The 13,156-nt window shown below is 50.7% G+C and overlaps 7 protein-coding genes across 7 annotated transcripts; 4 read left to right on the top strand and 3 right to left on the bottom strand.

Moving 5' to 3' along the window:
- Positions 1-319: 319 nt before the first annotated feature.
- On the bottom strand, positions 320-772 carry COCSADRAFT_164955 (uncharacterized protein; the record flags this gene model as incomplete). Its single annotated transcript, XM_007706936.1, has 1 exon — positions 320-772. One exon carries the CDS (start codon positions 770-772, stop codon positions 320-322), a length of 453 nt encoding a protein of 150 aa, XP_007705126.1.
- Positions 773-796: 24 nt separating this feature from the next.
- Positions 797-1,568, top strand: COCSADRAFT_185265 (uncharacterized protein; the record flags this gene model as incomplete). The annotated part of the gene is made up of 3 exons (XM_007706935.1): positions 797-816; positions 865-1,192; positions 1,295-1,568. 3 exons carry the CDS (start codon positions 797-799, stop codon positions 1,532-1,534), a joined length of 588 nt encoding a protein of 195 aa, XP_007705125.1. The 3' UTR covers positions 1,535-1,568.
- Positions 1,569-1,961: 393 nt separating this feature from the next.
- On the top strand, positions 1,962-3,225 carry COCSADRAFT_30855 (uncharacterized protein; the record flags this gene model as incomplete). The annotated part of the gene is made up of 2 exons (XM_007706634.1): positions 1,962-2,840; positions 2,911-3,225. 2 exons carry the CDS (start codon positions 1,962-1,964, stop codon positions 3,223-3,225), a joined length of 1,194 nt encoding a protein of 397 aa, XP_007704824.1.
- Positions 3,226-3,241: 16 nt separating this feature from the next.
- COCSADRAFT_258310 (uncharacterized protein) lies at positions 3,242-4,341 on the bottom strand. Its single transcript, XM_007706934.1, has 2 exons — positions 3,964-4,341; positions 3,242-3,876 (listed from the first exon to the last, which is right to left on the bottom strand). The coding sequence occupies exons 1-2, from the start codon at positions 4,246-4,248 to the stop codon at positions 3,331-3,333; spliced, it is 831 nt and encodes a 276-aa protein (XP_007705124.1). The 5' UTR covers positions 4,249-4,341; the 3' UTR covers positions 3,242-3,330.
- A 509-nt stretch (positions 4,342-4,850) lies between these two features.
- Positions 4,851-5,275, top strand: COCSADRAFT_41259 (uncharacterized protein). Its single transcript, XM_007706698.1, has one exon. The coding sequence runs from the start codon at positions 4,971-4,973 to the stop codon at positions 5,202-5,204; it is 234 nt and encodes a 77-aa protein (XP_007704888.1). The 5' UTR covers positions 4,851-4,970; the 3' UTR covers positions 5,205-5,275.
- Positions 5,276-5,441: 166 nt separating this feature from the next.
- On the bottom strand, positions 5,442-6,419 carry COCSADRAFT_101945 (uncharacterized protein; the record flags this gene model as incomplete). The annotated part of the gene is made up of 2 exons (XM_007706933.1): positions 5,442-6,210; positions 6,268-6,419. 2 exons carry the CDS (start codon positions 6,417-6,419, stop codon positions 5,442-5,444), a joined length of 921 nt encoding a protein of 306 aa, XP_007705123.1.
- A 211-nt stretch (positions 6,420-6,630) lies between these two features.
- COCSADRAFT_102162 (uncharacterized protein) lies at positions 6,631-12,972 on the top strand (the record flags this gene model as incomplete). Its single annotated transcript, XM_007706932.1, has 6 exons — positions 6,631-9,429; positions 9,475-10,749; positions 10,799-11,030; positions 11,081-11,825; positions 11,873-11,991; positions 12,044-12,972. The coding sequence occupies 6 exons, from the start codon at positions 6,631-6,633 to the stop codon at positions 12,970-12,972; spliced, it is 6,099 nt and encodes a 2,032-aa protein (XP_007705122.1).
- Positions 12,973-13,156: the final 184 nt, after the last annotated feature.

Here is a 13,156-nt window from a genome sequence, read left to right as displayed (position 1 = left end):
TAAGCTCAACAATGGTTTCAATACAATCAATCACACTGTCACAGAGGCTTGTAACAAGGTTGCCGCGGACGTCAAGGCCAAAGAGAATTTGATACGCTCGACAAATGCTGGTTACTGGGAGAAGATAGCTCGCGTCCAGGACGATATCCCAGTACTTCTGGCTTTCTTCTGGTCGAGACAAAGACCTATGGACGAGATTCAAACCAGGGCAAAGCAAATCGAAAGCAAACGCTAGAGGATAGTCGACCCATTGGAAGCCCAGAAGCTTAAACTGGAGAAACTTCGCGACAGCGGCATTATCTACAAGAACCAGCACATCTCATGGGTTGGCCTTGTACGGAAACTCAGTGTCCAATTCGGCCGTTTTTGGACGACTCTGAAAGATATACAAGATGAGATCCACAGCGATGTCGCGTTCAATACCGATGTGATCGTCGGTATTTAATGGCCAGAGCTGCTGAGGAATGCACAAGAGGTCTTCTCCCTGCTGAACGTCAACCCTCATATCAACATTTCCGCTGCATTTGGGGACAGCGGCGCCACAGCAGCAAAAACAATCTTTGCGCTCGATGCCCCAAGAGGGGAATATAACGATGTGGGCGCCTTCCAAGGTCAGGTCGAAGATCTTATGCAATTCGCCATACAAGCCCACCCAGTCATGGGGACCCTGTTGGCGGACAGGACTGAGGAGACTCGTTAATTCTTCGACAGTGTAAAAGCTATCATGGTCCTGCGGCATGTGCAGACGCTCAGGGCCTACGATAACACCCATGGGTCGTATTCTTTGCACTCAAGCATGATTGAGACTGTAGCAACGTACGTGCAGACGTTTGGGTCCATTTCCAAGGCTCTAAACTGCATTAGTTCCGCAGCCTTGGTCCAGAGTCGCCGCGTCAAGAGGCTCGAAGACAATCGCATTCTTTGGGAAACTTTCTATACGGGCACGCAGCAAGCCATCATCGACGCCTCGCGATATATTGGTACTGTCAAGCATGACCTCGAGACGTCATACAAGGAGGTGCAGGCACTTTTCCAAAAGATCAAAGATAACCGCAATGCCTTCGAGTTAAAGATCAGGTCAATTGACGAGCTGCTTGCGGCCAAGCGAAAAGGACTCAACAACTACATCTTCCAACTGGCCGCTGAGGCTGCCGCCGTCATGTTTGTGGGTGCGGCTGAAGCCCTGGCCATCGTAAGTGGCCCAGCTGTCGCCTTCAAGGCCGCGAGCACGGTGCTCAAGGGCACGATCCTGGCCACTTTCTCAGATACGCTTAAGTATGGACAGGACCTGTAGAGGCACCTCAGGGAGTCACAGAAGCGCCTCGAGGACTTTGAGATTGAGCGGCTAACTCGCATGGCGGCTGTGGGGAAGCGTGGAGAAATTGAAGCTGCCGTCATGGAGTGGTATATCAAGGAGGTGAACTGTGAGGAAGTTATCAAGGGTTGGGATGCAGTAGACGTTGGGTGCGATGTATGGAATGACATGTTCTATGCGCAGGGGTGTTCATTGCCTGCAGACTTTGAGTTGGAGTAGGAGCGCACAGAATAGCTACTGGAACAGAAGCTCCAAAAAATTCTTTCAGCTTTACAAGTTTGTTAATACAATCTCACATGTGGCGTAAGATTTCAGCCCTTTGCGGCTGTGCGATTTAATCGTGATTGCTGATGTGGAAATCAAACTGTATTCATCCATGTCTATAGTTTATTAGGATATGGTCAAGCCTTAAATATATACCTCGTACTGAGGTTTTTAGAATAACTTCTTTACATAGTAAAAGTAATCAAAATTGTTATCGCTCAGTAATTGAAGGTTTAGTTTTCGCGCGTTCAAGTTCTAACCTTGGAGGGGAATCGTTTCCCGTCAGATCCCCCGCTAGGCTGACTATCCCTACATCACCCGAAATCTTGAAATGACGAAATCACCTCAAAAGTTTGAGCTCCTTTGACTCTTCACCAACAACATGAGTGCACCAAACTTGCCATTCCTATGGCCAGTGCTTTTTAGGCCAGCAAAATCGGCACGTACACATGTCTCTCGAGCAAAGGGAAACGCGCCTCGAACGCGACAAGCACGGCGGCATCTGACCACAACACCATGTCGACTGGAACAACCCAGCACACAGCGATATGGGAAAGCATATGAGCATGCAGCTTCTGGGCAGCAGAAGCCCGCGACACGCGAGACTAAAGAGAAGGGATCAACGACCGCTGGGAAGCCTTCCCAAGACCAAGTTCCCAGCAAAGAAGAAGTAGAAGGCAATGCGCCAGCAGCGACATCCAACCCATCAACCCCCAGCAAACCTAGCACCTCTGAAGAAAAACCCATAATAACGCCTCCGCCCGAACCCCTCAAGGCCAGCGACACCAAACCCCTCGACAGTGTCCTCCACATCCCCACGGCTGCCGAAGAAGAATCCCACAAACCACCCCACCTCAAAACACCCCCCTACGTCCACCACTTCGACACCTACGGCCTGGTGCGCAAACTTTCCCAATCCTCCTACACTCCCGAACAATCCATCACCATCATGAAAGCCGTGCGCCAAACCCTCCTCTCCAACATGGCACTCGCCCGCGAAGGCCTAGTCAGCAAATCCAACGTCGAAAACGAAACTTATCTCTTCCGCGCCGCGTGCAGCGAGCTGAAGACGGAAATCGGCAATGCACGTAAAGGAGAGATGGAGCGCATGCGCCAGGAGAGGGGGCAGTTGCAGCATGAAGTTGATATTTTAGGGCAGAGACTGAGTCAGGAGACGGGGGGGCTGAAGGATGAGCTGAAGGGGCTTTTTGATGATAGGAAGATGGCAGTGAGGATGGAGCAGAGGGCGATGGAGACAAAGGTACGTTTTGCTTCCATCCTATCTTTTGGGGGAGGGGTATGGAGCACATGGCTGACGTACGCAATCCTAGATCCAAGAACTCAACTACAAAATTACCGTTGCGCTCAATTCGGATGCGCGCTCAGAAGTCGAGGCGCTGCGCTGGGTGCTTACGAGGCGCGCGGCGATTACAGTGGGGGTATCGGCGTTTATGTTGTTTGTGGCGCTACGGTATACGAGTTATGTGCAGCATCAGAAGCAAGAGGAGAAGAAGAGGAAGCAGAGTGCGCCGCCACCGCATCGACCGAGTCCTATGGAGGAGTTGGGGAGTGATGCTGTGAGTCCTACGGCGAGGGATGCGTTGGGAGGAGAGCTGTTGGCTACGGAGGGGGTGTCGCTTGGATGAGTAGTGAAAGTCAAGTAGTAATGACGTGATACTTGTTGATTATAAACGTTTTCGATCCTTGCTTTTCAACTCCCAAAGTTTTAGCGAAATAGGAAGAAAACGGATCTATAGCTTATGCTTCTTCTCCCCCACCGCCAACTTCCTAAACTCCTCCTGCGGCACTCCCTTCAAGAACCTCTTCAACCCGCCCATTACCTCCTCGACCCCCTGCCTATCCAGCGCCTCCCGCATCGGCTTCTGAATCAACGCCTTAATCTGCACCAGACTCTCCCTATTCAAGTGATCTCCCAGCCTCTCCTCCACCTCTTCTAGCACCTGTCCCAAAAACCTGTCACTGTATCCTTCATCCTTCGCATTCCCCGCGTCAAACGTCTTGTTCACGAAGCCCGTGGCTAGCAACTCGTCGTTGGTAATGCGCTTACTCATTATCAGGGCTTCGTTGGCTTTTGCGAGACCGAGGCGTCGCACAAAGCCGATAGAGGCATTGCCTTCTGTTACGAGGCCGAGGGAAGAGAAGGGGGTGAGGAGGAAGGAGTGCGGGGCACTGTAGATGAAGTCTGAGAAGCTGATTAGGGCTGCGGAGAGGCCGACGGCAGGGCCGTTGAGGGCGGTAATGAGGATTTTAGGGTGGGCGTAGAAGGCGTGGGTTATCTATTTTTGATTCGTTCAATTAGCTTTGCCATGGTTTTTTCTACGCGAATTTTAAGGAGGGAGGTTTGAGGAAAGGCAGAGACGTACGAAGAGGTTGTTCGCGACGAAACTTCGGAGATACATGTGTTGCTCGTCTAGTGCTGAATCGTCTGTTTGCGAGCCAAAGGATACGTCTGCGCCTGCGCTGAAAAAGCGACCTTTGCCGGTTAGAATGGTGATGCAGATGTCGTCGCGGCCTGCGACCTCGTTCATGGCACTGGCGAGCTGGTAGTAGTCGTTTGCGCCGAGAGCGTTGAGCTTTTTGGGGGCATTGAGCGTGATGATTGCGGTTTTGCCGCGGTATTCGATCTGAATGGGACTTTCCGAGGCCATTGTGACTTTTGGGTGTGGTTTGCGAAGGGACTGAGACAGTGGGTTCTTGAGATCGAGGTGTATGTGTGTGAAATGTTTTGATGGCGCGGAGAGGTTGTGCTGCTCGCGTGGAGATTGGGGATGTGAGGTATGGATTGAGCCGAGGCTTAGAATGCGGAGAGGGATTGGATTATCCGGGTAGGAGATTATGTATTATCCTATTCGAAGGGAGTGTAGAATGCATGCCGGACTTCGGGGTTTTCATTTCCCGCGCTGGATATGGTGTAGACATGGTAAGATACGAAGAAGTATCATGGACAAAGCTTGTATCTATCCATCGCAAGCATATGAAGTTTTGTTGCTAGCTTACCCCAAGTTCCGAATGGTGGGGACGATGATGTAGGGCTGAAGATTAGATCGAGCCATTGCGATTCGTCCATTGTGAGAGATATCACCGAGCCATCGCCGAGCAGAGATCTGAGATTCTTTGGACGCCATCATCACTCCACCTCAAGCCGCCCGGTTAGTTTCGCCAGACGCCCCGCAAAGCCACGCTCCTTGTCGCAACACCGCAAATATGGCAGGTCCAAATCTCGAGGTCTTCAAGGTACGCCTTCATTACGCAACGATCGTGTGCGCAGCATCCAAACTCGCCTTCGTTACCATGCCATTCACTCAGCACCACCTCCCGCCGCCCAATTGGACCCGGATCTATTGAACTGACTCGACACCTTTAGTTCGGAATGTACATTCTCTTCCCAATCAGTATAATGTACTACTTCGGTACCAATCTTGACGGCAAATTCACGGTTCCCGAGTTTTGGCCAAAGCCGGGTCAAACGCATAAGATCCCGTACGACCGCGATGAGATAGCAAAGGAACTGGAGAGGATAAAGGCGAGAAACCTGGAGAACAAGCGCAGGAGAGAGGAGAGGGAGAGGTTAAGGGAAATGGGCGGCCAGACTAGGGAGGAATGAGCGGAATATACCAGAGGGCGATGCTTGCATATATGGAATGCGTTATGACATGTAGACCATAGGATGAGAAGAAAAAAACAGAGTCGCAACAATATTACAAGCCCGGGAGACTACGAAGTACCAGGGTACAAAAAATGGCATGGATGGCATTTGGATATCATGATGCGCTTGAGGAGATATGTACATTATCGTACAATACTGTATCATACAGAAATCTAGGTGGAGATGAGGAGCATATTAGACGCTCACCTTTCCTCTCAACTCTTCCCACATTTCCTCTGCTATGCTGCCCTTGGTCCAGTTCATGTATACGCCCTGTACGCCCTGCACTTCCTGCAGCTCGTCCAAGAAATTACTCAGCTCTTTTGCTGCACCCTCGTCATCCAATGTGACCTTGGTATCCTCGTTAGGGTCGTATATGATCTCACTCTCCTCGATTTCGAGACCGACGTCTTTGGATAATTTTTCGGCGGTCTTATTCGTCATGGCTGGCTCGGTGTACAAGACCACTCGGCCTTCAGCATCCTCGTCTACATCCAATACGCCCGCTTCCAGCGCCGGCTCCAGTACCTCATCTACGGTCACACCATCTTTCTTCCGAAGTATTATCCGTCCTTTCTTTTCAAACATAAAGGCGACTGTGGAGACGGTGCCGCCCGCTTCCTTGACTAGTAAGCGGAGGTCAGCCAATGCACGTAGCTTGTTGTCGGTCTGGCATTCTATAATAGTGGCAATAGACGGCGGGAGGATGGCCTCAAGGACAAGGGACTCGAGCGCAGTGCCTGCGGCAGAGAGACCCTGCCCGCGTGCAATGGCAGCCTCAATGGAAGCCTTCGGTACGGCGGATTTCTTTGCAGTAGCTATGGCGAGAGCGAGGCGGGGGTTCATATCAGGGTTTGGCCCAGCGAGTTTGACGGCATTGGTGATGTCGCGGGTCATTAGCGACCGTTGCTTCGATTTACCAGCGTCATTCTTCGCCTTGTCGTGCTTAATCGTAGCCCATTTCCTGTGCTCGAGTCAGAATGGATCCCAATTCTTGTGCATGCATCGAGGGCGACCGTACGAGTGGCCTGATAGTAAGGCGGGACTTGTGCTCAAACACCGCACCTGGTCCACTATGCGCACCCTGTACTGCGAAGCATGACGGCAGGGGCAATTGACCGTATTGCTACTGAAAACTGCAGTTCTTACTGCGCGGCGCAACGGAGCTGACATGTAGGGCAACCGACTCTGGGGAATATGGAGCGTCCATCCGAAAAGTTGGAGATCATCGTCCCTGCCAAGACGGAGGTCCGCAACTCCCACATGCACTCGCCAGCGACTCCACAGTCGACATCTGGCATGACGAGCCTCATCAGGGCATGAGCAGCCAGTGCCAACAACCTCACCACGGGACACTGGAGGTCCACGCCGGACACACATAGCCATGGCAACGAACGGCCAGGCCGCCGACGAAAGCCCCACCAACCCTGAACTCGATATCAAGAAGCTCCACGCCCTCCCCACCGAGCAGCAGGACCTGTACCTGCTCACCTTCAGTTCTGACCTCGCGCGTCATGTGGCTGCTCTAGACGGTGATGGCGCTTCGGCGCATCAGATCTACATCAAGAAGGAGATATTCCAGATTGTCAACCTCGCGTCCCCCGCACCCACGCGTGTCATTCGAAACAACCTGGGACGAGCGATTGCAGGCATATTCGAAAAGGGAGACAGGAAACTGCTATTTGAATCCATCAATGATTCCGTAAACATACTCAATGCTGCTGGCAAGAGCGAAAAGGATATCAGGACCAAGCACGCGGCTGCGCATTGCTTGGGCTCTATCTTCGAGGCGGCAGGGGACAGCGCTATCCAGCTGTCGCCTTTGGCAGTAAAGACATTGTTGGGACTCGTCAAGTCTGCGCAGAACCACACTGGTCTGAGGGCAGCGCTGTTCAAGGCTGTAGGAAAGGTGTTCAAAGGGGTCAGCTCCCATGCGGATGAACTGATTACTAGAGATGCTTGGAAACAGGCTCGCAATGCTGGCAGCGACAAGTCCTATATTGTCCAGACAGCTGCCTGCTATTGTCTCGAGCAGTTGATCCGGTACACACCCTTCTTCGATAACTCGACCGACTTTGATAAACTACAAAACGTAGTCTGGAAGGTTATAGACAGTCCTTCGTCGTCTGTGAGACATGCAGTGGCATCATGCATCAGCGCTGCGCTGGTAAAGAACTACTCCGAGAACGTACCGGTCGATATTCCTGTCCTCACACGATCAAAGACAGCAAAAAGGAAAAGCAAGAAGCCAGGGGATGACGATGGCGACGATATCATCATGGAGCGCTCCGAATCGCCTGCGCCGAAGAAGTCTGCAATGCAGCTTTCTTTTACCATTGAGAGTCTTCTCAAGTTACTTGCAACGCAATACTGTCGGCCACAGGCTGGCAACCGTGCTAGGGCTGGAATTGCGGTATGCTATATCAAGACTATCAAGGGCTTGGGCGAGCACATCATTGAGAGCAAATACTCGGACATTGCGCGAAGCCTTTTTGTTGATGTTCTCAGCAATAATGTCATTGTACAGAACCGCTATCGCACTCTCAGCACACGCAAGTTTGTTGCAGTCATTTTGGAGAGTGTTGTTGGCCGCGGCCTGCTTGGAGAGTCTGGACAACTGCACGCCGTGAAATTTCTGGTCAACGACATCCTCAAGGATTATCCTCAGGTGTTGAAAGAGCGCCCAGAGCCTACAAAACAGACACTGGTTGGTGCTCTCAGCACTCTGTCTTCTCTGTTCAGCAGTCTTGGATCGGCTACCAATGCAGTCGCAGACTCCTGTCGAGATGCCTTGATTCAAGTCTTGCAGCATCCGAGTTACACTGTTCAAGTGACAGCATCCGCTTGTCTACGCGCTTTCGTTCTTGCTTGTCCTCTTCAGCTACTTCCTGCTGTCACTATATGCATGAACAGCGTCAACAGAGAGCTTGGTCTCCTCGCAGGGCCGCGACAGTCGCCAAGGAAATGCGTCGGTTTAGCCAACGGTCTCTCCGCTGTGCTGAGCACGTCGACCTCGCAACCATTACATGGTTCCGTAGATGTAAACTCTAGGGTACTCTCACAAGCCACATCATTGTTGAAATCGGCCAGCAACTCCGATCTGAGAATTGGTGCTACTCAGATACAAGTCGCCTGGATCTTGATTGGAGGTCTGATGACTTTGGGGCCAAATTTTGTCAAGATCCATCTTTCGCAATTACTCTTGTTGTGGAAGAATGCACTACCCAAGCCACTCAATAGAGATAACATGGTCCAAAGAAACTACCTAGAGCTCTGCTTCTTGACACATGTCCGAGAATGTGCTCTGGGATCAATCTTAACCTTCTTGGAGTTCAACAGCCGGATCCTGACACTGGACGTAACGAAGAGGTTGGCTGCAATGCTCCAGAACACGACATTATTTTTGAATACATTGCCAGCCAAGAAGACGACTGATGATATGTCACAAAGGCTCTCGCCAGCATTGCAACTTTATGATTTCGATCTGATGGTCCGAAGGAGAGTTCTGCAATGTTACACCAAGCTCGTCGAGCTTAGCCCAGCAAGCAGCACGGAAGTGCTACTACAGACTAACTTGCTGCCCTTTGCGATCGCTTCTTTTGCCGAGCCTGACAATTATACTACGAGCTCATTCAGTACTGCTATTGCTAGTGCTGCGGGAACGTTTGAGAGCATCTGGGAGGTTGCTGACAACCACGGTTTTGGTGTCACTGGATTAGTCCGCGGATATGATATTACACCTCTCCCAGGCGAGCAAGAAACTCATACTCATAATCACTGGCTCACTCGGCATGGCCCTGAGGCTATTATCGACCGCACCCTTCTCTCTCCGATCTGTGGAGCTCGCGAACATGACTCGATTTCGCTATATATCAGGAAGTCGGAAGAGTCTTATGAGCTTCCAGATCCACCAGCTACTGAGGTGGTCAATGCAGCACTTCAACTGTTTGCGATTTGTCTTCCCTTACAGACGGCTAGGATACAAGAAAGCATCTTGGAACAGATGACATCTTTTCTCTCTGCAAGCAGTTTGCAGCGGGATATCAACAGAAAGACTGCCATGATGGTTAACATTGCGTATGCGGTTTTGTCTGCACTGAAGGTTGCAGTAAAGGAGACACGCTCAGCTCCCGGGAGTCTCAAAGGAGCAGCGGTTGAGAAGGTCATGCAGGATCTGTTACACGTGAGTATCTTAACAATTTATCTGTTTCTTCGCTGATCCAAATAGCTGTTCATCATTCTGCCGGACCCCTTCATCCGAAACCTCGCAGGAGAGGCACTAGGTCGCCTGTGCAATAGCTCTGGAAATGCGCTCACTACTACTGAAGTCAATTATTTGGTGGACCAAATCGTTGCAAACCGCGAACCTAATGCTCGTTCTGGATATGCAGTTGCCCTTGGCTGCATACACTCCCAGCTTGGTGGGATGGCTGCTGGTTTCCACCTCAAGAACATACTGGGGATACTTACGTCTCTTGGCGATGATCCACATCCAGTTGTACACTTCTGGGCAATGGATAGCCTGTCGCGAGTCGCTGATTCTGCCGGCCTATCGTTTTCAAGCTATGTCACAAGCACACTCGGCATGCTGGCGCATTGGTATGCTGCAGATACACACAACGAAGAATCAGCATCTCTTCCATACTCAAACATTGAGATCGATATCCCCACTCCTGCTGTTATTGCACGATGTGTTGACAGTAATATCAATGTACTGGGGCCAGATCTACAGGATGTCGCAAAATCAAGAGATCTGATCATGACCCTTGTAGGGCTATTCCAGGGCGATACCGATGAACTTATTGTCATCGAGAGTTTGCGTTGCCAGGAACATATCTCGCTCTATGCGCCAGGTTACATGGACTTCTCGGCCTATGTCAAGAATCTACAGCGATCTATAGAAAGTAACTCAACACAGATCCGTGATATGGCCATCGACGGCTTGCACAACATCATGAGGCGTAATACAGAAGAGGTTATACGTGCGGCTGAGCCGGGTCTGGAAGATCAGCTGTGGCACGTACTTGACCGTGATCCAGAACATGAAGTTGTGCGAAATATTATTCGCAATTGGCTACATCAGACCGGTTTATCAGACACAGCAACGTGGGTACAGCGATGCCATTCCGTCCTGACCAAGACGAAAAAGGTGGAAACTCAGGACAAGATTGAGCAGAAACCGAAAGTGGGCGCAGCAGAGATCCAGGATGAGGAAGTTGCAGGTTTTGCATCTGCATCAAATGCGCCAGGCGCTGAGTCAGGAGATGGCGTACAAGTGAGCCAAGAGCTGCTCAAGTGGCAAGTCCGGACATTTGGTATGGACTGTTTGAGCGAGCTTGTTGCAATGGTCAGCAAGGAAGCTGCCTTCCGAGAAGAAGCGCCTTGTGTGATGGCATTGCAGCAAAGAGTAGCTGATGTGGTGCGCATTGCCTTCTCTGCATCTACTGCTGGCGTTGTTCAGCTGCGGATACGCGGTCTCAAAATCATTGACCAAGTTCTCAAGGTATGCACCCGTACTGGGCATGTAGAACGTGAACTAACCCATCTTATAGCTATTCGGCAAAACGCCTGATCCGGATTTTGCTGAAGTTACCCTACTTGAACAGTACCAGGCCCAGATCGGTTCGGCACTCACACCAGCCTTTGCAGCAGACTCATCGCCAGAGCTTGCAGCTGAAGCTGTAAACGTATGTGCTACATTTATTGCGACTGGTATTGTAACAGATGTGGATCGAATGGGCCGTATTCTCAAGTTGCTCGTGTCAGCACTTGAAAACTTTTCCAGTATGTTTTCTGCCCTTTCCTCATCTCCATGCTTGACTAACACGACTTAGGTGAATCTGAGACTGCATCGATAGGCGATCTCAAAGGGTTGAGCTCAAATGCTCAGGTCATGGTCAAAATGGCAGTCTTCTCGGCTTGGGCCGAGTTGCAGATTGCTAGTGCCGAGCAGACCTACCTGAGAGACGTGCTTAAGCCGCACATTGCTAAACTAACACCTCTTTGGCTGGCGTCGCTGCGGGAATATGCTCGCCTCAGGTTCGAGCCCGACATTACTTCCTCTATGGGTTCTGCGTCGCTCTCTGGTAGCCTTGACACAATCTATGCGGCGCTCAACCGTGAGACGTTGTTGAAGTTCTATCAAGATACCTGGCTCAACCTTGTCGATGCAATTGCTAGTCTCATCGACGAGGATAGCGAGTTCGTGTTTGACGCACTTGATGGAAAGACCGAACTGTCCGAGTCGGATCCGAACCCAAGAGCTGATCATATTAACTATCGCGACGAGCCCGTTGCCTTCTTCTTTGTGCTATTCGGTCTTGCATTCGAGGCCCTTGCAGGTCGTCCAGGTGATCTCCAAGCATCCAAGGAGCAGATTTTGGAGATACTTCAGGCTTTGAAGAAGATCTTGCGGCCTTCAGTATCCGGACATGCTATATATCAAGAGGTTGTGTTCTCGGAGACGATGGATATGCTCGATCGGTTGGTGCTCACTGAAGGCTTGACCATACAGACAGTCATCGTTCAAATTACACGAAACCTTTGCATTGGCCACCCATCTGCAAGGAGAGATCAAGGGTAAGGGATACAAGTTGGGCTGCTCTAAACTCACTAACTCGGCATAGAACTACTTCTGCAGACGAACATCTCTCAGAAGACATTGACCAGCTGTTTGAGTTGACCAAGATCATGGTACTAGTACTATCAGGTTTAATACCCGGGTTGGAAGACAGCAAATCCAAAGGTAGGGCTTCTCTTGTTGTTTGAGAAGAATGTTCGCTAATTCGCATTCATAGCTCGCCACGAAATGAACGAAGAAGCTGTTGCTCTGCTCACAACGGCATTGTCTGCGCTGGTGGATGCTGCACAAGTCTTCCCATCCATTATCAAAGCCGATCTTCATGCTTGCATTCTTCACATCTTTGCATCCATAGTTGGCACTGGAGAATGTCAAGCAACAGTCATCCCGCAAGCGTTGCCAATCTTCAAACGCTTCATCAACAGTCTCGCGCCAGATGCTGAAGCCACAGACGACACTGGCAAGCAACTGCGTGCGACGCTGGCGCGATTCCTTGCCATTCTCAGACACGCCCAAAAGCGGGAATTTGATGCTGCTCTTGCGTGTGAGAAAAACACTATTCTCACGACTACTATCTTGTTAAGCTCTGCATCATCTGCACTTACACCTAACGATCCACTCATCCAACGATTTGTTGATGATCTTTTTGATTGTCTTAGTACGGTTACCACCAGCAAGGTAGCTGCTGGGTGTTGCCGTTCCCTCCTTCTCTTGCCCAAAAAAGGCGCTTTTGAGACAAGTCTTGCGAAGCTTCTTCTTCCGCCTACTCTCTCTTTCCTCGCAATACCTTCAGAGGTAGAAGGCCTCGAGGAGTCCCGCACAACCCTCGCCCAGACCCTTGTCAGCTTCGTCTCAACTCTTCCAGAGCCAGCACAACGGCAAGTCGCGTGCAAAATCATCATTCCTGCCTTGCTATCACGGGCACAGAACGAACCAAAGGCAACCCAAGAAACAGCGGCAAGGCTACTTGAGATCGCTGGTGCCGACCAACAGGCGTTCAGAACTGTGGTGACTGGACTGACGCCTGAGCAAAGAAGCTTCATGGAAGGGGTGTTGAAGAGCGGGCAAGGGCCTAGGAGACAGGAAGTTAATAGGGAGGATGACGGAATGCCCAAGATTGCGCTCAAGATGGATTTTGGGTCATAGAGTGGAGGATGGGCTTAATGGAGGTATGAGTCTTGTGTTTGTATAATGACATGCTTAGTGGTTGTGTGGTATGATACTAGATTAGACATGTGCGGTTTGAATGAATGACGATTCTTGAGGGTTGACTGCTTTCCTAATTTTATGTCAAATGACAATTGAAACTCATGCCAGGTTCACCGTGCAA

This window comes from Bipolaris sorokiniana (assembly GCF_000338995.1).
Source record: "Bipolaris sorokiniana ND90Pr unplaced genomic scaffold COCSAscaffold_17, whole genome shotgun sequence".
Lineage (NCBI taxonomy): Eukaryota > Fungi > Ascomycota > Dothideomycetes > Pleosporales > Pleosporaceae > Bipolaris > Bipolaris sorokiniana.
This window is presented reverse-complemented; position numbering and strand designations above follow the sequence as displayed.